Below are 24,796 nucleotides of genomic sequence, written 5' to 3'. Positions count from 1 at the left end.
TAATTAGATTTATTTTAATAAGAATTTAGTTAGGGGTGTTAAAGTTAGGGTTATTATACTTAATATATATATAATATAATAACTATATTAACTATATTAACCCTAATATAAGTAGGGTTAATATAGTTAATATATATAATATAATAACTATATTAAAGGGACAGTAAACCTTAAAAATAATGTTATATAATTCTGCACATAGTGCAGAATTATATAACATTATTTAGGTGCTATAGCTATAAATGCGTTTTTTACCTTTTAATTTGTTAAAAATATGGCGCTTTTACAGACCCGCTCTCTGCTCTCTGCTGAGCGGGTCTGTTATATTTAGTCAGCGCATCGGGCCAGCTGTATAGTCACAGCCCGGCCCGACCGTGCCATAGCACTAAGTACAGCTCGCTCCTGTGACAGGAGCGAGCTGCACTTAGTCTTATGGCGCGGTCGGGCCGGGCTGTGACTATACAGCTGGCCCGATGCGCTGACTAAATATAACAGACCCGCTCAGCAGAGGGCAGAGAGCGGGTCTGTAAAAGCGCCATATTTTTAACAAATTAAAAGGTAAAAATGGCATTTATAGCTATAGCACCTAAATAATGTTATATAATTCTGCACTATGTGCAGAATTATATAACATTATTTTTAAGGTTTACTGTCCCTTTAACTATATTAATTCTAATATAATTAGGGTTAATATAGTTAATATAGGTAGCGGCGGTATAGTGGGATTAGATCAGGGGGTAATGTATTTAATATAGGTGGCGGCGGTGTAGGGGGATTAGATTAGGGGGTAATACATTTATTATAGGTTGCGGCGGTGTAGGGGGATTTAGATTATAGGCAAAAGAGCTGATTACTTTGTGACAAAGCCCTTTTAAGGGCTGGTAAAAGAGCTGATTACTTTAGGGCAATGGCCCGCAAAAAGCCCTTTTAACGGCTGGCAATAGAGCTGTTTACTTTGGGGTAATGCCACGCAAAAAGCCCTTTTCAGGGCTATTTGTAGGGTTAGACTTAGGTTTAGTGGTAGGGATAGTTTAGTATTTTAGGGGTTAAATAATTTAATATAGGTGGCGGCGGTATAGGGGGATTAGATTAGGGGTTAATAATTTAATATAGGTGGCGGCGGTATAGGGGGATTAGATTAGGGGTTAAATAATTTAATATAGCTGGCGGCGGTATAGGGGGATTAGATTAGGGATTAGATTAGGGGTTAATGTATTTAATATAGGTGGAGGCGGTATAGTGGGATTAGATTAGGGGTTAATAATTTTAATATAGCTGGCGGCGGGGTAGGAGCTCACATTAGGGGGTAGGTAATGTAGATGGCGGCGGTGTAGGGGCTCACATTAGGGGGTTATACATTTAATGTAGGTGGTGGCGGGGTCCGGGATCGGCGGTTTAGGGGTTAAATACTTTATTAGGGATTGCGGCGGGGGATCACGGTTGACAGGTAGATAGACATTGCGCATGCGTTAGGTGTTAGGTTTTATTTAGCAGCTAGTTTAGGGAGTTACGGGGCTCCAATAGACAGCGTAAGGCTTACTACGCCTGCAATTTGTGGCGAGGTGAAAATGGAGTAGAATTTCTCCATTTTCGCCACGTAAGTCCGTACGCTGTATATTGGATACCAAACTGCGCTGGTTTGGTAAACCTGTCTATGGCCCAAAAAACTACGGCCGAAGGCAGAAATATACGAGCGTAACTTCTAGGTTATGCCGTATATGTGATACCAAACCAGCTTTTGCGGGCGACGCTGCATATCGGATCGGGCCCTTGATGGTTCATAAGAAACATAAATCTAATCTAGTTTGCCTATAGTCTTCTTATTTAAATACTGACATAGATACACTTTTAATATTTATTATTTTATTGTGTCAAGTTATTTAAAATCCAATCATTTGTTCAGATGAGGCTGTTTCTTTCAGTGGGATGCATCTCTGCTATATCACCTGAGTTCCTTTCCACTGCTATTATAGGCAGCCTATTCACTAAACCTTGGTGATCTATTAATTCTATTTTGAATTGGAATTGGGGAGAATGCAGTGGCTGTTCTGATATCTGACTGTAATATTGGCACCACGCTGTATATCATACAGCTGTCATAACAACAGCAACCATATTGCCTGCCATCCCAGGGTTAAAGGCCAGTATTTCACCTCCTTTAAGTTAGCTCACTGGCATTATCTTAAAGTTGGTGACTATGTGGCTTATAAAATTGAAAACATCTTGTGTAGTGAAATATCTTAAAAAATGGAGAGAGAGGAAAATTGCATTTAAGAAGCTCTTAGTTATTCATATATATATATATATATATGCAATAAATTGGTGCAGATCCTTAAACCTAATAATCAAATGAAATAATATAGAAAGAAAGATGAGGTTTGAACAATTACTTAACCTGAAAAAGAAAGGGATTTCAGCATTCTTTTTTTAAAGGGACATTAAACATTTCTAAATGCTAGATAGAATGATGCATTCAAAGAAAATATTAGTCTGAGAATAACAAGTAGATGTATTTTTTTAAAGTTTCATTAGCTGTTTAAATATTGACAAAATAAGTGTAAAATTCTAGTGTCTATAAACAATGGGAGCTGCCATGTTGTAAATTAGGTTACCTTCTCTGCTGTGGCCAATAAGGGACAGTTATAAATAGGTCACTAGAGTGTGCAGCCAATGGCTGTGTGGAATATAATAGTTTCCTGCACTTCCATTTCTAACAGGAACTGAAAAGCTCACAGTTTCAGAATGGAATTACAGGAAAAGGGGACAAAATAAATAATGAAAGTATATTGAAAAGTTTGTTTTATATATAAGATTTATCATTTTATATTACCATCTCCAAGTGTTTAATGTTCCTTTAAATTTACATATCCACAATATGCCATCCTTTTTATAGCCACAGCAAATATTTACAATAAAAAGCTTTAGTGACTATGTAAAGAAATAATGAGCTAAAAACATTATCAAGCTAGTTAAAGCACCAGGTTGTTACTTTGCAGAACAGCATGAATAGCAGCACAGTTTTTTTTCACACATGCACTTCTGGTAGCACTTAAAGGGATATGAAACCCAATTTTTTTTCTTTCTTGATTCAGATAGAGCATGCAATTTTAAGCAACTTTCTAATTTACTCCTATTATCAATATTTAGCCATCATTCAGCAAGCACTACCCAGGAGCTAAATAAAAAATGGGTTGGCTCCTAAGCTTACATTCCTGCCTTTCAAATAAAGATACCAAGAGAATGGAAAAAAATTGATAATAGGAGTAAATTATAAAGTTGCTCTATCTGAATCATGAAAAACAATTTGGGTTTCATATCCCTTTAAATTCAAGTCTGCTTACAAGAGTATTTACTCATACTATGCCATGCTGATAATCAAAATATTCTTGTGCTATATACATATGTGTTCACACAGTGGGGCCGATTTATCAAATGTCTGTCCGACATCGATGTTGGCATTTAACATTGCACAAGCAGTTCTGGTTAACTGCTTGTGCAATGCCGCCCCCTGCAGATTGGCCACTAGCAGGGGGTGTCAATCAACTCAATCGGGAGGATTGATGTCCGCAGCCTCAGAGGTCACAGACCAGTTAAAGAGCAGCAGTCTTAAGAGCGCTGCTTCATAACTGCTGTTCCGGCGAGCCTGAAGGCTCTCACGGAAACAAGGGCATCAGGGGCCATTCGACCCTTGATAAATTGTCACCAGTGTCTCTAGGTTAAGAGCTAACACTCACCCAGAGTATGCAGCATATGTTGTGTAGTGAAAGCTTCCATCATTCAGTGCTGTCAGCCTTTTCTATCTTAGTATATCTATGTCAGTGTGCTCCTTTCACTGGGAGCCAAAGTGTTTAACCTTTGTGCTGGTATATAACTAGATATGCCCCCTATACTAATAAGTATGTTATTTAAAATGGAAAAATGGTTATTAAATAATTTAGCCTGTTTAAATGCTCTTTAAAAACAACTTAACCTATATTGTATCTTACAATTGTCCCTTTTTTAGTTCTTTTCAAGAACCATCTCACTAGTCAAATTAGTAAGCTGTTTCTTATCCAAGCTGAGCGTGCCCACTCTTGCTTTAGAAGTGCTTTATAAAGATAAAAATGGCACACTATTTTTACTACCCATTTAGTATCAGTAGGCAGTAATAGGCACACATTGTTCTGTAAGTATCCCAGGATGCAGTGTGTGCAGTTTAAGTACATGATACAGAACATAAAAAGCTGCCTTAATGATACTTGCTGTGCAGCACGTTCAGTACTTATACCCATAGTTGTATAATTAACGCTGTTTACTACTTAATATAACACACCGAAATGTGAATGACTGGTTATTATTGAGAACAAAATGTAAACATAAATTACATTGCTGAACAAAGTGTAATATCATTTTTAATATTTTATTATACAGTTATACAGTACATTAAGTATGGCTGACTTAACATTTGTTATAAATATAAAGTTACAAATCCTGATTTTTAGTAGTTGTTTAATTAAACTATGCATTAGATAGATTCAAGGGTATACTGAACTGGAAAAGTAATTGCAAATATAGACAGCAAATTAAATAGAGATAAGTCAATATTAATGCCAATTTTAAATCACGTTAAAGGGAGATGAAACCTATTTTTTTTTCTTTTACAATTCATATAGAGAATTTAATTTTAAAAATGTTTCCTATTTACTTCTATCACATTTGCATTTTTCTCATGTTATTTTTTGTAGAAAAGATAGATAGATAGATAGATAGATAGATAGATAGATAGATAGATAGATAAGTAGCGTGCACCTCTCTGAGAACTACATAATAGGAAATAGTGCTGCCATCTAGTGTTCTTGCTAATATATAACACTATTGAAAACTTGCAATATAAATCAAAAAGCAGATGTAGCTTACAGAAAGAAAAAAAAAATTGTTTCTGAATTTGATTTTTGACCATCTGTTTGGCACATACCATTAATATTTGTCATTAGACCTGTTGACTGTGAACCAGATACAATATGCTTAGATTGGACAGGCTAATCTGTACATCTATGATGTTTCCCTTGAACATGTGTAACTTAGCTTTGTTTTGTTTTCACTTAAACATGAACAACCTTGTTGATTAATATCTAGTCTGCTAATGGTGACATAAACTAATGACTGTCCCTTTTAAATGTAAGGATTTCATTTGACTTGGACCCTGCAATCCATTATATTAAAAACAAAGTCCTGGAGAAAAAGGTTTATTTTGTGCTAAGTATAAAAAGAATAAGGCCTATAGTAGATATATAAAAAAAACTGCTGCTCCATAACCTGTCTGCCTGCTCTGAGCAGGCGGACAGACATCGCGTAATTCAACCCGGTCGAGTACGATCGGGTTGTTTGACACCCCCCTGCTGGTGGCCGATTGCCGCAAATCTGCAGCATGTGGCGTTGCATCAGAAGCTCACAAGAGCTGCTGGTGCAATGCTGAATACGGAGAGCGTATTGCTCTCCGCATTCAGCGAGGTCTGTCGGACCTGATCCGCACTGTCGGATCAGGTCTGACAGACCTTTGTTAAATAGGCCCCTAGGTGTAAGTTTATGTTTTTGCCCCAAAAATCTAATTTCTGATACTCAAATTTGATGTTTTTAAATATATGAACAAGGGCTATCAGGTTTCATGTTAGTTTTACCCAGCAAGAAACCAAAACTTCAAAAGCAATTATTGCTGTTTGGATTTACTTATTTGTTCTGAGCATATAAACTCAAACATAAGACCTTTGCCTTTAAGCTTTTGCTTTTAAGTTCAGTGATCACTCCCTTAGAGCACAGTAACTCACGGAATTGGTATAATTAAGATTCTATTGAATAATTATGCAAAACAGCCACTTGGTCTTCCTTGCATATGTTCAAAATGTTCTACCACATTATTGTGCTTCCATACTCACAGGAAGGAAAGTGTTACATATTGTTTTTCTTCAGACATTGGTATTTTTTTCCAACATTTGTTAATGTGTTCTGCTTTGGTATGAAAACAATGGTAATTAATGTACCATTTTGTGCAGGATATTAAGATATTTGAAGTGCACCCTGGCAACGATTATCTTTGGAAATGTGTGCCAAGCTCCCCATCGGATATATATATTTGTGTGTGTGTGTTTGTGAAATGCTTTAACATTTTATACATACATCCTGTTATACTTTTACTAGCCCTAACACTTTACTTTAGGCCTCAAGACATGCTACATTTTTCAGCACTATTTATGTGTTGTGCCCGTGCAAAACACACAACTCGCTACTTATAATAGAAGTGAAGATAGCACACCCTGCACTATCCATTTAAAGTAACATTCTCTGGTAAAACTTTTTTTACCATTAAATTGTATTAACAGATTGCGAGTTATTCTTAGCATAGGGACATCAATAGAGCTCCACTTGTAACGTAGGTCTTTATATTTTAAAATGGATGTATTGATATCATATGTATTGGAATAATGTCAGGTAAGAAAAGGGTCATTGTACAACAGGTTAAATACTAATTTCACAAAGGTTAACAGGATTCCATAAGTCATTTTTCAAATACTAAGCCATCACAATTAGTATGTTAGTGCCATTTTTTTCTTTTTGGATGGATTTGGACTGAATTAAATTGTCCCTAAAGGGGCAGTAAAGTCATTAATACACTTTTATGATATGGATATAGCATGCAATTTTAAACAACGTTCCAGTTTACTTCTATTATCTAATTTATTTTAAGCTCTTGGTATCCTTTGTTGAAAAGCATACCTATGTAAGTCCAGGAGCAGCAATGCATTACTGGGAGCTAGCTGCTGATTGGTGACTGCACATATATGCCTCTTAAGCTTAATTATACCAAGCCCAATAAATATTTCTGCCCTTTCATTTTTAATTTATCAAATCCATCACATTTTTACTCATCCAATCCATTTCCATATAGTTTTAGATCGCTTATAGAATATTTGATCTTCCTGCATTTAAACAAACAATTTCAAAAATGTATTTTCTTAAAAAGATTTAAAAACAAAAAACAGTAACTGTGACGGTTTATTTTTTATTTGTTTGGAACTTTAATGAGTTATTTTTTTTATTGCATCAAGTGGCCTTTTGGACAATGTATGGTTTAAAAATAACAGTATATACTATAAATAAATAATTATTAAAATCAGCTAAACAATGTATCAAAGTTGTAATGATGTGTCACTTTATGATTGGTTCATTGCTTCTGTGTACCTTGCATAAAAAAACGTTACACAGTAATTCCTAATTCCTTACTATCTTTGTTCATACTAGTGAAATATTTACTAAAAGATTTTCATGATTGTTTATGTTTAGGAAATAAATCCATGATTAGTGACAAGATTGGAATCTAACTCATTGGTTGCAATTGTGTATCTGTTTATAAACTACTCTATTTTTTTTTTTATTTTTTTTTTTATTAATCTGTGTTTTGTGTTGTTTATCTTATATTGTCCTAAAATTGGCTTGGCATTATTAGTGTGTGATTTGTTATATAGATGTAGGCCAAAATGCATTTTATTTCAGTAGCTCAAGTATACTTTCTTTTTTAATCTGGATACCTTTTGCTAACATTGTTATTCATCCAACATATTCTTCATTTTCTGTGCACTCAGTGCTTATTAAACATTGTCTATAGGCATGAGAAATAAACCTCCCATAAAAAATCTCATAAAATACTCCATAAATAATATATTGTTCTGCTGGGGTTGTCTTGTTATAAGAGACATTAAATTGATATATTTGTAACATTTTAGAAATGTGTACAATAGGGGCGAAATATCTGTTTACAACACAAAATATTTAAAACCATTAAAAGACTGTAATTTTGTTAGCACAATAATTTGTTGTGGTAAACAGACAAGCCAATAAGTCCTTTAAAACGTTTTGACTAGGAAGCTAGTGGGTAGAGTCAGGGTGACCCAAGTCTGGCATTAGAGACAAAATCAACATAGAAGTTGAAAAAAGTATGCATCTATTTAGCACTTCACTCTCCTTATAGGTAATTATAATTTCAACATCAATTTGGGAGATGAGGTTAGGTGATCGTAGTTAAAATTTAACCTTTATTGATTTTGTTAAAAAACAGAACACAGCAACATAGAGTTTAAAAAACACAAAATAATTTAGACCAGTAGAACGTAGTATCTGACCACTCCTTGGCAGTACTGGTTTATAATAGTGTACCCCTTTTCCCCCATAAATAGGGAAACACAAGGTTAAATTTGAAGTGTAGTGATCTAGTCACCAGATACGTGATAAATGTAGAAATGGAGTTTTAGAGTCTCCTGAGAGAGTGATTTTTCTATAATTAGATCTGAATTAGTATCACAACAGTGTCAGAATTTTACTGTAGTTATATCTGTAACTTATTCACACAAATGTCAGTAGTGCTCAAATATCTATGTTGTGCTTACTATTGTATCAGATCTATTATATTGGGTCATTGAAATCCTAACTGGATTTATGCTTGTTATAAATATACACAGGGATATGTGCTTTAGAATTCAACGTCTATCATGAAAGTAGTGAAAAAGAACTGATGTTTATCATTCTCTTTATTACTGTTAGCTATAATGGTGATTTTACTATCGATATATTTTCACTATAACTGGGAAGCGAATATATAGGAATAAATGTGGATAAAATAACCACAAATTATATAACAATGGTTGTCACAAAATGTCTTTTGTCAGTGGCTCATACCGTCCACTGTGCAATACAATTCACTACGATCTTTGTTTTTAATAGAAAAGATTTTTATTAAATATCATATTTAGAGGATTGTCATCAGAGACAGTGTTTATAATGTTGGTGAGGTTCCGCAATTATGGTAATTGTGCTTGAATTAAGGTCACTTCGGGTATCTGAGGAGCGTAATATTAATATCTGCCTTTAACTGGAAAATAATGATATTATTTATTATTTGTAGTGAAAATACCTATTGGATTTCCAATTGAGTAATAATTACGCTGGAATTGGTGTATATCTGATACCTGACAATTATTATAGTAAGATGTCTCTTGTCAGTGGCTCTAAATATTCACTGATTCAATAAAAATCTCAAGCAGCACACCTGTGAAAGTGTAGGTAGATTGAAGGGCATGCTGCTGTTGAAAAAAGTATTTTTATTATATTTGGATTGCCTTATAACAGCAATCTCACTTATACTCAGTCTTTAATCTAATAGTAAGCAGCAGAATAACAAAAACTAGTGTTTAATCTATTAGTTCACTCATTAACTCACTGTCACTCTCAGAGGACAATAATGGCTTGAATCTTAGCGATGTACACAATTATATTTTATGTACTGAAGTTTAATTAAACCACAATTGTTGGAAATACTATCAGTAGAACTCCAATAGGTTATACATTGTAGCTGAATTGCTACATCAATACAATGTACCAATATTGGCAATCGTGTGATTTTTTGGAGAGGTTTTAACAACTTAAACCATATGAAAAGGACTGTTACACTGGCAGCCTAGAAAATCACTAAGAACGTTCTTATTAATACAGTGTGTATATAAGCACCTATATATATGGCGCTCCATTGTATCTTTGTAGTTAAGGTACTTAGTGAAGGCTGATATCTATTTAAACATTATATTTGATTACAGGTTTAAGTGCCAATGTTGCACATAACGTGATATTGCAATATTATAACGTTACTGAAGTGAGAGCCACCTAGATGGCACTATTGGAGATTAAGTTCGTATAAATAGTTGTTACTATGATCAGTTTGTAAGCCGCTTATCGATAGAGCAAACACACATATCCGATTCACAACACAGTTAGTTTCTATTTTGTAAATTAGTACAGCGCTGTACTGCTATCAGATTGAGTGGTAACAAACTAGTTCTACTATATTTGCATATTAACAGCCATATTCTGAATTTAGCGGTCTAAATTATTTGCTAAGTTAAAAGTAATGGGGGTTGAAATGAGGTTCAACACCCTCCCCTGAAATGTTTCGCCGTCTTAGTTGCGGCTTTTTCGAAGGTGGCGCGCGCTCGCGCCTTCAGGTGTTTATCAACTTAGCTCCGCAATGTTACGGCATACAGAAGATATCGTTAGGGCTGAGAGGAGGCGATTTGGAAAAATCACTTCTTAAAATGGAAACTAGATGGATCTATTTGATGGATTGCGTATATCCTAAAGGAATGAACGACTTAAACAATTATTCCATGTTTATTTAAAGTAATTTAAACTTCATCTATAACTTTGAACCAACTCATATGTATTAAAATTAAGGGTAACTTAATCTTCTAAAAGGTTCAGTTACATAAATATATTTACACATAACAATGGAACTCTCACAATATATTCTAGCATGATAAACTATCTTATCCCATTTTCACCTTGATATATTTTTAAATGGTATCTTTACCACTTAGATTAGATTACCCTATTTCCAGTGGTCCCACACACCCCCACCTTTTCACATGACTATATGTCATTTCTTATTGTCACATATGTTTTTACATGCGTTTAGGGTTAGATGGATCAATCTATACACAACCAAGATCTAAACTCAGAAGTCAATAATTTAAACAGTATATTCTTTATACCAAATGTCGAGCACCAATCACTGAGGTGACACTCAATACATGTTAGGGCACACACATTCACCAGTAGGAGAATCTAGATTATTTAACTGGCACACTGCCTATTTTTCATCCCTGTCACAGAGATAGCACATCTCTTTTATCTATACATATGTTCAAAAGGTAAACTCCACTAGTACTTTAAATATACCACGTCTATTTATATTTGATTTTAACTATATTGTTATTTAACACCATTCCACTTCTTCACTTTCTCATATGCCATGGTTCTATATATAAATTTGTTGTTTCTTATCACATTTTGCATTCCCTGTCACCATTATTTCCAAGCCAATTTTCAGTGCCTCTCTGCACTTTTTCATGACCCTCAACCTTTATAATATCCCCCCCCTTCTCTCTCACATAGCACTGTTAACACACGACTAATATTTAGATCAGTATGCAATATTGCAATAATTTAGGTACAGTTATCATCCAACCAGTCTTATGTTATACTGGTGAAAATACAAACGTTCCTATTCATTTAAATATTAACTAAGTTTGCAATAATTTTTATAATTCATCTAACAGTTATTTTTTTATTTTTCCATTATTATTATATATATATATATATTTTTTCCATTTCTAATGATTAGACAGTATATAAGTTGGTAATGTATATCTACAACACACAATCATTCCTTTAAAATCTGTCAATACAGACAATTTCTCTCAGCCACCAACCAGTCCAGCAGTAACATTGTATACGTCCGATTTCCGAGCCTCCAGAAGTCAGGATGGCTCGGATTGGTTACAGATTGAATACGGTGGCGGAGCTAAGGTGATAAACACCCAAAGGCGTGAGCGCGCGCCACCTTTGAAAAAGCCGCAACTAAGACGGCAAAACATGTCAGGGGAGAGTGTTGAACCTCTTTTCAACCCCCATTACTTTTAACTTAGCAAATAATTTAGACCGCTAAATTCAGAATATGGCTGTTAATATGCAAATATAGTAGAACTAATTTGTTACCACTCAATCTGATAGCAGTACAGCGCTGTACTAATTTACAAAATAGAAACTAACTGTGGTGTGAATCGGATATGTGTGTTTGCTCTATCGCCAGCGGCTTACAAACTGATCATAGTAACAACTATTCTTACAAACTTAATCTCCAATAGTGCCATCTAGGTGGCTCTCACTTCAGTAACGTTATAATATTGCAATATCACGTTATGTGCAACATTGGCACTTAAACCTGTAATCAAATATAATGTTTAAATAGATATCAGCCTTCACTAAGTACCTTAACTACAAAGATACAATGGAGCGCCATATATATAGGTGCTTACATACACACTGTATTAATAAGAACGTTCTTAGTGATTTTCTAGGTTGCCAGTGTAACAGTCCTTTTCATATGGTTTAAGTTGTTAAAACCTCTCCAAAAAATCACACGATTGCCAATATTGGTACATTGTATTGATGTAGCAATTCACCTACAATGTATAACCTATTGGAGTTCTACTGATAGTATTTCCAACAATTGTGGTTTAATTAAACTTCAGTACATAAAATATAATTAAGTGTACATCGCTAAGATTCAAGCCATTATTGTCCTCTGAGAGTGACAGTGAGTTAATGAGTGAACTAATAGATTAAACACTAGTTTTTGTTATTCTGCTGCTTACTATTAGATTAAAGACTGAGTTTATTGAGATCATTATTTTCCAGTTAAAGGCAGATATTAATATTACGCTCCTCAGATACCCGAAGTGACCTTAATTCAAGCACAATTACCATAATTGCGGAACCTCACCAACATTATAAACACTGTCTCTGATGACAATCCTCTAAATATGATATTTAATAAAAAATCTTTTCTATTAAAAACAAAGATCGTAGTGAATTGTATTGCACAGTGGACGATATGAGCCACTGACAAAAGACATTTTGTGACAACCATTGTTATATAATTTGTGGTTATTTTATCCACATTTATTCCTATATATTCGCTTCCCAGTTATAGTGAAAATATATCGATAGTAAAATCACCACCATTATAGCTAACCCTAATAAAGAGAATGATAAACATCAGTTCTTTTTCACTACTTTCATGATAGACGTTGAATTCTAAAGCACATATCCCTGTGTATATTTATAACAAGCATAAATCCAGTTAGGATTTCAATGACCCAATATAATAGATCTGATACAATAGTAAGCACAACATAGATATTTGAGCACTACTGACATTTGTGTGAATAAGTTACAGATATAACTACAGTAAAATTCTGACACTGTTGTGATACTAATTAAGATCTAATTATAGAAAAATCACTCTCTCAGGAGACTCTAAAACTCCATTTCTACATTTATCACGTATCTGGTGACTAGATCACTACACTTCAAATTTAACCCTGTGTTTCTCTATTTATGGGGGAAAAGGGGTACACTATTATAAACCAGTACCGCCAAGGAGTGGTCAGATACTACGTTCTACTGGTCTAAATTATTTTGTGTTTTTTAAACTCTATGTTGTTGTGTTCTGTTTTTTAACAAAATCAATAAAGGTTAAATTTTAACTACGATCACCTAACCTCATCTCCCAAATTGATGTTGAAATTATAATTACCTATAAGGAGAGTGAAGTGCTAAATAGATGCATACTTTTTTCAACTTCTATGTTGATTTTGTCTCTCAGTTAATTCATGCATAAGCACTCAAGCTAAGGAAATTAAATCCATTCATACAAGCATCTCCCTGAACATTAGTGTAGTGCTGTTGCATCCCTTTGTTTCCAAGTCTGGCATTAGTTGTAATGTTAACAATGTTGGAAGGTACACAACTTGGTGTATTCATTTCCAGTTCTTGGGAGAGGATTCTAAGGTTCTAGGTTATGTCTAGGTTATCTCTCCAGATCATAGGATTAACCACATAGCTCTCTGTCAGACAATGAGTAAAAAAAAAAATAATAATTTGTAAAGCTAATTTATGTGTGTGCTATTACAGAAGGCTGGTTATTATAGCCTAGAATTTAAAGGAAAATCATGCTACAACATTTCTTCAGTACAAAAATATGTGAAACACAATGTGTACAATATAAATTGTTTGTTTATGTTTGTTTATAGATAATATATACTGTATGTCTTTCCTGTATGAGATTTTTACAGTAGGAGTCATACATAGTACCAGATACAGCACAGGAACGACTAAAAAAAGACATTGTGCTGACATCAATATGCAGAATATAAATGACTTGAGGCTCAGGCAAAGAAGGACATACTCATATCCTAACAGAAAACACCTTGAGATTACAAGACATTTCTCTTGTGTTGCTATAGAATGATATATTGGCCAAGTCTAGACATTATAAAAATAATTAACACTCTTTTTGCTACAATTGTTTTTCAATAGTCAAATATCACCCACCATTTGCCCTATCTTGAGCAGCCAATCTGTTTTTTCGTAGACAACAAGGCTAGCCTTGTTCTTAATGCTAGTATAACGTGCATTGTTTTACAGCTATCAGTTAAAGCCAATTAGGGAAACATATGTGGCAGTATTAGACTTGCGAATGTGTTAATAAAACTGTTCTTAATATTCAGACTTTAACATTTAGAGGAGGAGATACTTCTACTACATATACATATATATATATATATATATATATATATATATATTTGTGTAATAACATTAGTACAAAATGAAGGAATCATAGTTTAAGTATAACATTATTTATCAGCCATTCCCAAGTTGTATAGACCAAAGCACAATTATCATACATACTTCTAAAAGTCACGAGTCTATAATCGAACCACACAGTGTTTTTACCAAGTTTAGTCTTGAGTTGATTTTATGTTTATGCATTTCAAGGTATAAAATAAAACATAGGCCAAATAATCATTAAATATTAAACCCAAGTTTAGAACATAAACCCCAGCAGGTTTGGAATTTGCTGTGAAATCAGAATGGATCACAAAGAAATATTAAAGGGACACTCAATCAAAATTAAACTTTCATTATTCAGATAGAGCATGCCATTTTAAACAACTTTCCAATTTACTTCCATTAACTAAATGTGTACAGTCTTTTTATATTTAAACTTTTTCAGTCACCAGCTCCTACTGAGCATGTGCAAGAATAAGTGTGTATGCATTTGTGAATGGCTGATGGCTGTCACATGGTACGTGTATTCATTTGTGATTGGCTGATGGCTGTCACATGGTACAGGGGGAGTGGAAAAAGACATAACTTTTAAAATTGTCAGAAAAAAATCTACTACTCATTTGAAGTTCAGACTAAGTGCTATTTCATTGTCTTGTTATCTTGCAGTTGTTGATTATGCAAATCAACTGTGTTGACTGGTCATTTAAGCCATCCATCTTTGTATATATTTTGAGGTAAACTCATAGAATTACTTTCAATCTATAGAGTATATTTATATTTCATATAATTTCTCCACTCTCTTAGAGACCTTTTACAGAACTACCAGATAATTTAATACATTTTTTAAATATCCTGTAAGTTTAAATAGATTTTTGGTTGTTGAATAAAAGTTGATGACAAAAAGGGCCACGAGCAAGCTAAACTACCCTGTTTACTAATCTTTTTAAGGGTCACTGCTATCATTTAAGTTGTAGGTTTTAGCTGTAATTATATTTCAATGCTATTTACAGTAGATTTTACCATAGAAAAAAAAATGTTCTTTCTGATCTCTAGTGATACAAACATCTTCTTTCCAATATCATGCTTGTTTTTTAATCTCAGTTATATCTCAATCCTATCAGTGAAGTCGTTATTTGTACAACTGTTGAAAATATCAAATATACTAATAATATATGTTGTAATGCTGTTGTTTCACACATCTACTGCATGTTGCTTGCTATCACCAAATTACTCTGCAAATGATCACAGTTATTGATTCATTTTAATTGTATGCTTCACCAAAAAACAACGAAATTCTGCAATGTATTGATGTATGCCAAATTGCTCAGATCTATTGATGACGTTGCACACATCAATGCCAGAGTTTGAATGAATTAATGAGATTTCAATACTGGGGTGGCCTATTCATGAATTCAGCTTGAAAAGCCCTCACTAGTACTGAAGGGAATAATGTACTTTATTCTGCTTTCTTTCTTTGGCTTTTATCGTCCTTTCTTTCCTTTTCCCAATGGAGGCAGTGAAAGTGGCCGGAGTACCCCAAGCATGTCCATGTGCTCAGACAGCAAATCTTCATGCTGCTCTTATCAACAGGCTCCTAGACATTTCCATATTCCAGGTAGGAGTGAAATCAAAGTTCAATTCTGCTTGTTTGTTTCATCTTTAATCTTAAACAGTGGGTCACATCTCCAAGTTATCCCTTCTTGAACATGGGTGGAGCACACTGATTGGTGGATTTATTTAGAAGGAAAAAAAATAACCTTGGACATTAATTTTACCATTCAAAAGTTTCTATAAAACAAATGTAATATCTGAAAGTAAAATGTAATATAAGAATATTTGAAAAGGACAATCAAATATTACAATCATATGATGAATGTTCAACAAATATTAAAGGGACAGTAAGGTCAAAATTAAAATGGGTTGGAAAGAGCATAACATTTTAAACAACCTTGCCAATTGACATATTATCAATTTTGCTGAGTTCTCTTGGTATCCTTTCTTAAAGAATACTCCTAGGTGAGCTCTGGACTGTGCACGTCTTTAGATATTTGACACTGCTGACATAGAATGCTTAAAGGGACACTGAACCCAATTTTTTTCTTTTGCGATTCAGATAGAGCATGCAATTTTAAGGAACTTTCTAATTTACTCCTATTATCAAATTTTCTTCGTTCTCTTGCTATCTTTATTTGATAAAGAAGGCATCTAAGCGTTTTTCTTGGTTCAGACCCTGGACAGCACTTTTTTATTGGTGGATGAATTTATCCACCAATCAGCAAGGACAACCCAGGTTGTTCACCAAAAATGGGCCAGCATCTAAACTTACATTCTTGCATTTCAAATAAAGATTCCAAGAGAATAAAGAAAATTTGATAATAGGAGTAAATTAGAAAGTTGCTTAAAATTTCATACTCTATCTGAATCACGAAAGAAAAAATTTGGGTTCAGTGTCCCTTTAAGATATATGCTCACTTCTATGCTCCTATCAGCCTACCGAGCTCTTCTTTTCCTCAAAGGATACCAAGTGAACGATTCAAGTTTAATAGAAGTAAAGTCTAAAGTTGTTTTTAAAAATTGCATTCTCCATCTGAATCATGTGTGTTTCGTTTTTACTGTCCCTTTAATATTGAGTGTACAAACAGCAACAGATATTTGTTGTATTTAAAAAATATGCTGAAATCCATGACTAGAGAATCATTTAAAAGGAACGAGCCACCAATTAATTTCTCTATGTTCAAGCAGGAATAGCTTCAGTATCTGGGGATTTCTTATCTAAATGAACAGATTACTTGAACCCTAAAAATATCTTCATCTCAAAGCATGCTTGATTAATCAGAAGAATTATTGTGAGCAAAAAGGGAAGGAAAAAAAAACTCCACTCCAAAGAAAATAGATCATTGTGTAGCACATTGACACATCCAAACAAATTAGATAACTAACTCCACTAAAAACATCAACTAACTTTCGGCTAGATTTAGAGTTTTGTCGGTAAAGACCCGCGTAGCTAACGCAGCTTTTTTTCCCAACGCACCCTTAAGACAACGCTGGTATTTAGAGTTGTCTGAAGGGCTGCGTTAGGCTCCAAAAAGGGTGCGTTGAGCCGAATGTACCGCCACTTTAACCCTCAAAACCCTCAATACCAGCGTTGCTTACAGTAGCGGTAAGCTGGCAAAATGTGCTCCTGCACGATTCCCCCATAGGAAACAATGGGGCAGTTTGGGATGATAAAAAACCTAACACCTGCAAAAAAGCAGCGTTAAGTTCCCAACGCAGCCCCATTGTTTCCTATGGGGAAACACTTTCTAAGTCTGCACCTAACACCCTAACATGAACCCCGAGTCTAAACACCCCTAACCTTACACTCATTAACCCCTAATCTCTGCCCCCGCTATCGCTGACACCTGCATTATACTATTAACCCCTAATCTGCCGCTCCGGACAATGCCGCAACCTACATTATACCTATGTATCCCTAATCTGCTGCCCCTAACATCGCCAACCCCTATATTATATTTATTAACCCCTAATCTGCCCCCCCTACCTTACCTACACTTATTAACCCCTAATCTGCCGACTGGACCTCGCTGCTACTCTAATAAAGTTATTAACCCCTAAACCTCTGCACTCCCACCTCGCAAACCCTATAATATATTGTATTAACCCCTAATCTGCCCCCCCCCCCAACGTCGCCGCCACCTAACTTCAAGTATTAACCCCTAATCTGCTGACCGGACCTCGCCGCTACTCTAATAAATGTATTAACCCCTAAAGCTAAGTCTAACTCTAACCCTAACACCCCCCTAAATTAAATATAATTTTAATCTAATGAAATAAATTAAATCTTATTAACTAAAGTATTCCTATTTAAAACTAAATACTTACCTGTAAAATAAACCCTAATATAGCTACAATATAACAAATAATTATATTGTAGCTATTTTAGGATTTATATTTATTTTACAGGCAACTTTGTATTTATTTTAACTAGGTACAATAGCTATTAAATAGTTATTTACTATTTAATAGCTACATAGTCAAAATAATTACAAAATTACCTGTAAAATAAATCCTAACCTAAGTTACAATTAAACCTAACACTACACTATCAATAAATTAATTAAATAAATTACCTACAATTACATACAATTAAATAAACTAAACTAAATTACAAACAAAAACAAACACTAAATTACAAAAAATAAAAAAAGATTACAAGAATATTAAGCTAATTACACCTACTCTAAGCCCCCTAATAAAATAAAAAGCCCCCGAAATAATAAAGGTCCCTACCCTATTCTAAATTAAAAAGTAACCAGCTCTTTTACCAGCCCTTAAAAGGGCTTTTTGCGGGGCATGCCCCTAAGTAATTAGCTCTTTTGCCTGTAAAAAAAAATAGAACCCCCCCTCAACATTAAAACCCACCACCCACATACCCCTACTCTAACCCAAACCCCCCTTAAATAAACCTAACACTACCCCCCTGAAGATCTCCCTACCTTGAGTCGTGTTCAGCTAGCCGGGCACCGATGGACCAAAAGAGGACATCCGGAGCGGCAGAAGTCTTCATCCTATCCGGGCAGAAGAGGACATCTGGACCGGCAGACATCTTCATCCAAGCGGCATCTTCTATCTTCATCCATCCGGAGCGGAGCGGAGCCATCTTCTTCCAGCCGACGCGGATCCATCCTCTTCAACCGACGCCTACTCGCCGAATGAAGGTTCCTTTAAATTACGTCATCCAAGATGGCGTCCCTCAAATTAAGGTAGGAAAAATCTGATTGGCTGATTAAATCAGCCAATCAGATTCAAGTTCAATCTGATTGGCTGATCCAATCAGCCAATTAGATTGAGCTCGCATTCTATTGGCTGTTCCGATCAGCCAATAGAATGCAAGCTCAATCTGATTGGCTGATTGGATCAGCCAATCAGATTTTTCCTACCTTTTTTCCAATTGGCTGATAGAATCCTATCAGCCAATCAGAATTCGAGGGACGCCATCTTGGATGACGTCATTTAAAGGAACCTCCATTCGGCGAGTAGGCGTCGGTTGAAGAGGATGGATCCGCGTCGGCTGGAAGAAGATGGCTCTGCTCCGCTCCGGATGGATGAAGATAGAAGATGCCGCTTGGATGAAGATGTCTGCCAGTCCGGATGTCCTCTTCTGCCCGGATAGGATGAAGACTTCTGCCGCTCCGGATGTCCTCTTTTGGTCCATCGGTGCCCGGCTGGGTGAACACGACTCAAGGTAGGGAGATCTTCAGGGGGGTAGTGTTAGGTTTATTTAAGGGGGGTTTGGGTTAGAGTAGGGGTATGTGGGTGGTGGGTTTTAATGTTGGGGGGGTTGTATTTTTTTTACAGGCAAAAGAGCTGATTACTTAGGGGCATGCCCCGCAAAAAGCCCTTTTAAAGGCTGGAAAAGAGCTGGTTACTTTTTAATTTAGAATAAGGTAGAGACCTTTATTATTTTGGGGGGCTTTTTTATTTTATTAGGGGGCTTTGAGTAGGTGTAATTATCCTAATATTCTTGTAATCTTTTTTTATATTTGTAATTTAGTGTTTTTGGTTTTTTTTTGTAATTTAGTTTAGTTTATTTAATTGTATGTAATTGTAGGTAATTTTTTTAATTAATTTATTGATAGTGTAGTGTTAGGTTTAATTGTAACTTAGGTTAGGATTTATTTTACAGGTAATTTCGTAATTATTTTAACTAGGTAGCTATTAAATAGTTAATAGCTATTTAATAGCTATTGTACCTAGTTAAAATAAATACAAAGTTGCCTGTAAAATAAATATAAATCCTAAAATAGCTACAATATAATTATTCGTTATATAGTAGCTATATTAGGGTTTATTTTACAGGTAAGTATTTAGTTTTAAATAGGAATACTTTAGTTAATAAGATTTAATTTATTTCGTTAGATTAAAATTATATTTAACTTAGGGGGGTGTTAGGGTTAGACTTAGGTTTAGGGGTTAATACATTTATTATAGTAGCGGCGAGGTCCGGTCAGCAGATTAGGGGTTAATAAGTGTAGTTAGGTAGCGGTGACGTTGGGGGGGGCAGATTAGGGGTTAATAAATTTTATGTAGGTGTCGGCGATGTTAGGGGCAGCAGATTAGGGGTTCATAGGGATAATGTAGGTGGCGGCGGTGTGCGGTCGGCAGATTAGGGGTTAAAAATATTTATTATAGTGGCGGCGATGTGGGGGGACCTCGGTTTAGGGATACATAGGTAGTTTATGGGTGTTAGTGTACTTTAGAGCACTGTAGTTAAGAGCTTTATAAACCGGTGTTAGCCCATAAAGCTCTTAACTACTGACTTTTTTTGCGGCTGGAATCTTGTCGGTAGAGGCTCTACCGCTCACTTCAGCCAAGACTCTAAATACCGGCGTTAGGAAGATTGCATTGAAAAGATAGGATACGCAATTGGCGTAAGGCGATCTGCGGTATGGAAAAGTCGCGGCTTGAAAGTGAGCGTTAGACCCTTTCCTGCCTGACTCTAAATACCAGCGGGTGGCCAAAAGCAGCGTTAGGACCCCTTAACGCTGCTTTTGACGGCTAACGCAGAACTCTAAATCTAGGCGAATGTTTTCAGTGGAGCTAGGCATTATGTGTAAGGATATGCAAATGAGCTTTACACAGCCTCACCTATTTGCTTCTAACATCTGTTTTAAAAACTGCATTCCTCAAGTTGATGCTGTGCTGCTGAAGACAGATTTGCAGCATGGCAGGGATGGAAGAGTAGCTACTAATACTTTATAAATAATATTTTTTGATTGCTGAATGCTGCCATGCAGTTCTGCTTATTTTACTTACTAATATTGCTATATATGGTGACAATATCACATACCACATGTGATATTTCTCAAGCGTTTGCACCTATGGGAATTTATAAGTTGCAGCCTATATTTTCTCATTCTTTTATTCTTTTCCTTTCTCTTCTATAGAAACTGGAGTTAAAGATAACATCTATAGGAAACCCCCCATCTACAAGCAGCATGGTACAGTCTGCTTTTTTTTTTTTTTTTTTATCTTTTTTTTTTTTTGCTTGCTGCTATTTTTCCTCTTGCATGAGGTGACAACATACTAATTTATTTAAGATTATTTATTAATAAAACTATCATTAAGTTTGTTATTGGTTAACCTTATTAAAAGGACATGGAAATCAAAATTTAACTTTCATGGTTTAGCGTATGCACATTTACCTCTATTGTCATTGGTATAATTTGTTGCAAAGCATACTTAAGTAGGCTAAGGACCTGCAATATACTATGGGAGCTAGCTGGTGATTGATGGCTTCACACATATGCTTCTAATCACTGGCTCACCATAAGTGTTTAGCTAGCTCCCAGTAGTGTATTGCTACTCTGGAGCTTACTTTATGTGTTTAACTGCTTTGCAGGGGTTAAACACATATTGTTATATACAATAATAAAGTTCTCTAACACATTAGAGAATTTACTTTTAGCACTTCAGTCCTAAAAATGCCTTATAATAATTACATTAAAGGGACACTGAACCCAAATTTTTTTGTTTTGTGATTCATATAGAGCAAGCAATTTTAAGCAACTTTCTAATTTACCCCTATTATTAATTTTTCTTCGTTCTCTTGCTTTCTTTATTTGAAAAAGAAGACATCTAAGCTAAGGAGCCAGCCAATTTGTAGTTCAGAACCATGGACAGCACTTGTTTATTGGTGCTGTGCAATCAGCAAGGACAACCCAGGTTGTTCACCAAAAATGGGCCTGCATCTAAACTTAAATTCTTGCTTTTCAAATAAAGATACCAAGAGAATAAAGAAAATTTGACAATAGGAGTAAATTAGAAAGATGCTTAAAATTGCATGCTCTATCTGAATCATGAAAGAAAAAATTTGGGTGCAGTGTCCCTTTAAAGCTAGCTTTGGCCTTGATCAGTCTATTGGCTAAAGCTTTTTAGTATGTTTTTCTAGCAGAAAAGGCCACTTTTCCATTTGTTGCCATCACAATAGCGTTTTTTTTTCGGATCCTTTCCTAAGGGGCAGAAAAGTTTTTGGCGATCCCAATTTTCTAGTCCCTTTCCAAAACCTTTTTGGACATCTTTACAACTGTTTCACAGCTATTTGTAAACAGTCTATTAATTTGCACATGTGCAAAACTCTGTAAAATGGCCACAGGAGACATTGTAGTGGTGTATTAAAGGGACATGAAACCCAAACTTTCTAATTTACTTCTATTATCAAATGTTCTTCTTTCTATTGGTATCCATTGTTGAAAAGCAGGGATGTAAGCTCATTCGTGTATACATGTTTGGAGCACTATATGGCGGCAGTTTTCCATCTGCAAGAGCACTAGGTGGCAGCACTACTTCCTGCCATTTAGTGCTCTGAACACCTACCTAGGTATCTCTTCAACAAAGAATACCAGGGAAACAAAGCAAATTTGATAATAGAAGTAAATTGAAAACCTTTCAAAAAATTGTTTGCTCTGTCTGAATCACAGTAGAAATATTTTGAGTTTTATATTTCTTTAACATACATGATATTGATTTATTAAAGCCCTCATCAACCATTTTGAAGAGGCTGTATAAAGTGGACAGGGCACACATTTACGTATGTATAGGATCATGCACACATATATATATATATATATATATATATATATATATATATATATATATATATATATATACTGTATACACACACGTTGATTGGAATTGCTGTGTTAGTCCAGAGATTTAGATATCAAAATAAAAAGAGTATTGTGTTGAGCAATGATACTTTTTTATTGGACTTGGAATGTATAGTTAGTCCAATAAAAAAGTATCATTGCTCAACGCAATACTCTTGTTATTTTGATATCTAAAACTCTGGACTAACACGGCAACTCCAATCAACGTGTATATACTGTATATATATATATATATATATATATATATATATATATATATATATATATATACATGATCCTATACATATGTAAATGTGTGCCCTGTCCACTTTATACAGCCTTTTCAAAATGGTTATATATATATATATATATATATATATATATATATATATATATATATATATATATGTGTGTGTGTACTGAGTATGTATATTTTGTCCTGTACAGCGAAGGAAAAGGACCACAACATCTACAAATGGTGTGTTTTTCATTTTTAATTAAATCTATGATTTAAAGTCACTCTAGTACTGTTGTGTATCTCATTAACAGTCATCTCCATGGAAACGTGTAGTCGTCATCTTGTTTTAAGATCACGCCAAAGATCCTTTAACAAGCAATAGAAAGGAAAATAGTAACAAAAATACTTGTCAAAGTTTAAAAGGGGTCATATAATTCTAGAAAAAATGGTGCTCATTCTGCACCTTCAATCAAACATACAATATGCATTAAAATGGTTTAGAAGTAGTGCGGATATTAATGGATTACTTTAGGTTCCTATGAAAGTTGTGATTGCACAATCCTGTTTTAAAACCCAGCTTTATAAAGACACCAGGATTGTTAGTGAAAAACTTGACAGTACAAGTGTGATTTTAAATCAAATATAAAAAGAAAAAAAGAAAAAGAAGCCATTTGTAGATGTTGGAGTCCTGACGTGTCTATAGAAGTATGTCCATCATGCCAAGATATAAATAGCATCCATTTGGTTAATCAGTTTTGAGGATGGATTCAGATTACAATAGGTTAATGTCACAAATGTAAATGAGTATGGCAAAGAGGTTACTTGAACAGACCATTACTGTAACCTTAAGAGGTGTGAATGGGCTATTGTATCAGTCAATTTTGTGCGACTACCCAGTTTCTATTTCAAAACAGGTACTTTTCACAAGTAAAGGCCTTTTTCTGGTGCTTTTCTGTTGAAAAGGCATTCGGGCCCAGAGGATTTTAACAAACAAATTGATTTTGCATTGTGATTATATAAGAAACTTGAAGACCAATTTGGACTGAAAGCCAAAAAACATTTTCGGATTGATTCGCCAATAGGTTGTAATCGTCCCATTGTTTTTTAATTATTTAAAATGCTATGTATGTTGGAATTTTATTCTAATCATTTATGATATTGTCAAATAAAAGTGGAAAGGTGAGATATCATTTAGTGAAACAATTCAAAACCATTAATGCCTTATCTACTTCGCCCATTGCAAACAATTTAGCACTTACCTATCCTTCAAGCAACCTAATATTCGTTGTCTGCAACAATCCTCCCATGTTCATTCTTAAAAAGTGCTCCAAAACTTTCCATCTGTACCATCTTCTTTTTACCTCCTAATTAACGGCTAGATTACGAGTTTTGCGTTATGAGTAAAAAAGCAGCGTTAAGGCTCATAACGCTGCTTTTTCACTACCGCTGCTATTACAGCTGTACCGCACACTTTTTTGGCCGTACCGAAAATTAACTTGCGCAATTTTTGTAAAGTCTTTTTTCAATGGGACTTCCATAGCGCCGATATTACAAGCTTTTTTTTTGGAGGCCAAAAAGTGAGCGGTACAGCCTATACCGCAAGATTCGTAACGCATTCTAAAGTCAGTAGTAGCATAAAACTCATAACTAAAGTGTTAAAAAGTACACTAACACCCATAAACTACCTATTAACCCC

The 24,796-nt window shown here is 34.8% G+C and overlaps 1 protein-coding gene across 4 annotated transcripts in view; it reads left to right on the top strand.

Annotated features, from left to right (window-relative positions):
* The window catches only part of ABLIM2 (actin binding LIM protein family member 2), a 470,688-nt gene that overhangs the window by 365,363 nt on the left and 80,529 nt on the right, over nucleotides 1-24,796 (top strand). For all 4 annotated transcript variants that reach the window (XM_053704171.1, XM_053704169.1, XM_053704170.1 and 1 more), the window contains 2 exons: nucleotides 15,728-15,829; nucleotides 21,162-21,215. In XM_053704171.1, the coding sequence (XP_053560146.1) occupies nucleotides 15,728-15,829; nucleotides 21,162-21,215 (156 nt within the window). The remainder of the gene's footprint in view (nucleotides 1-15,727; nucleotides 15,830-21,161; nucleotides 21,216-24,796) is intronic.

The sequence above is a fragment of the Bombina bombina genome, chromosome 2 (assembly GCF_027579735.1).
Source record: "Bombina bombina isolate aBomBom1 chromosome 2, aBomBom1.pri, whole genome shotgun sequence".
NCBI lineage: Eukaryota > Metazoa > Chordata > Amphibia > Anura > Bombinatoridae > Bombina > Bombina bombina.
Note: the sequence above shows the minus strand (reverse complement) of the source record. Positions and strands in the feature narration are given on the sequence as shown.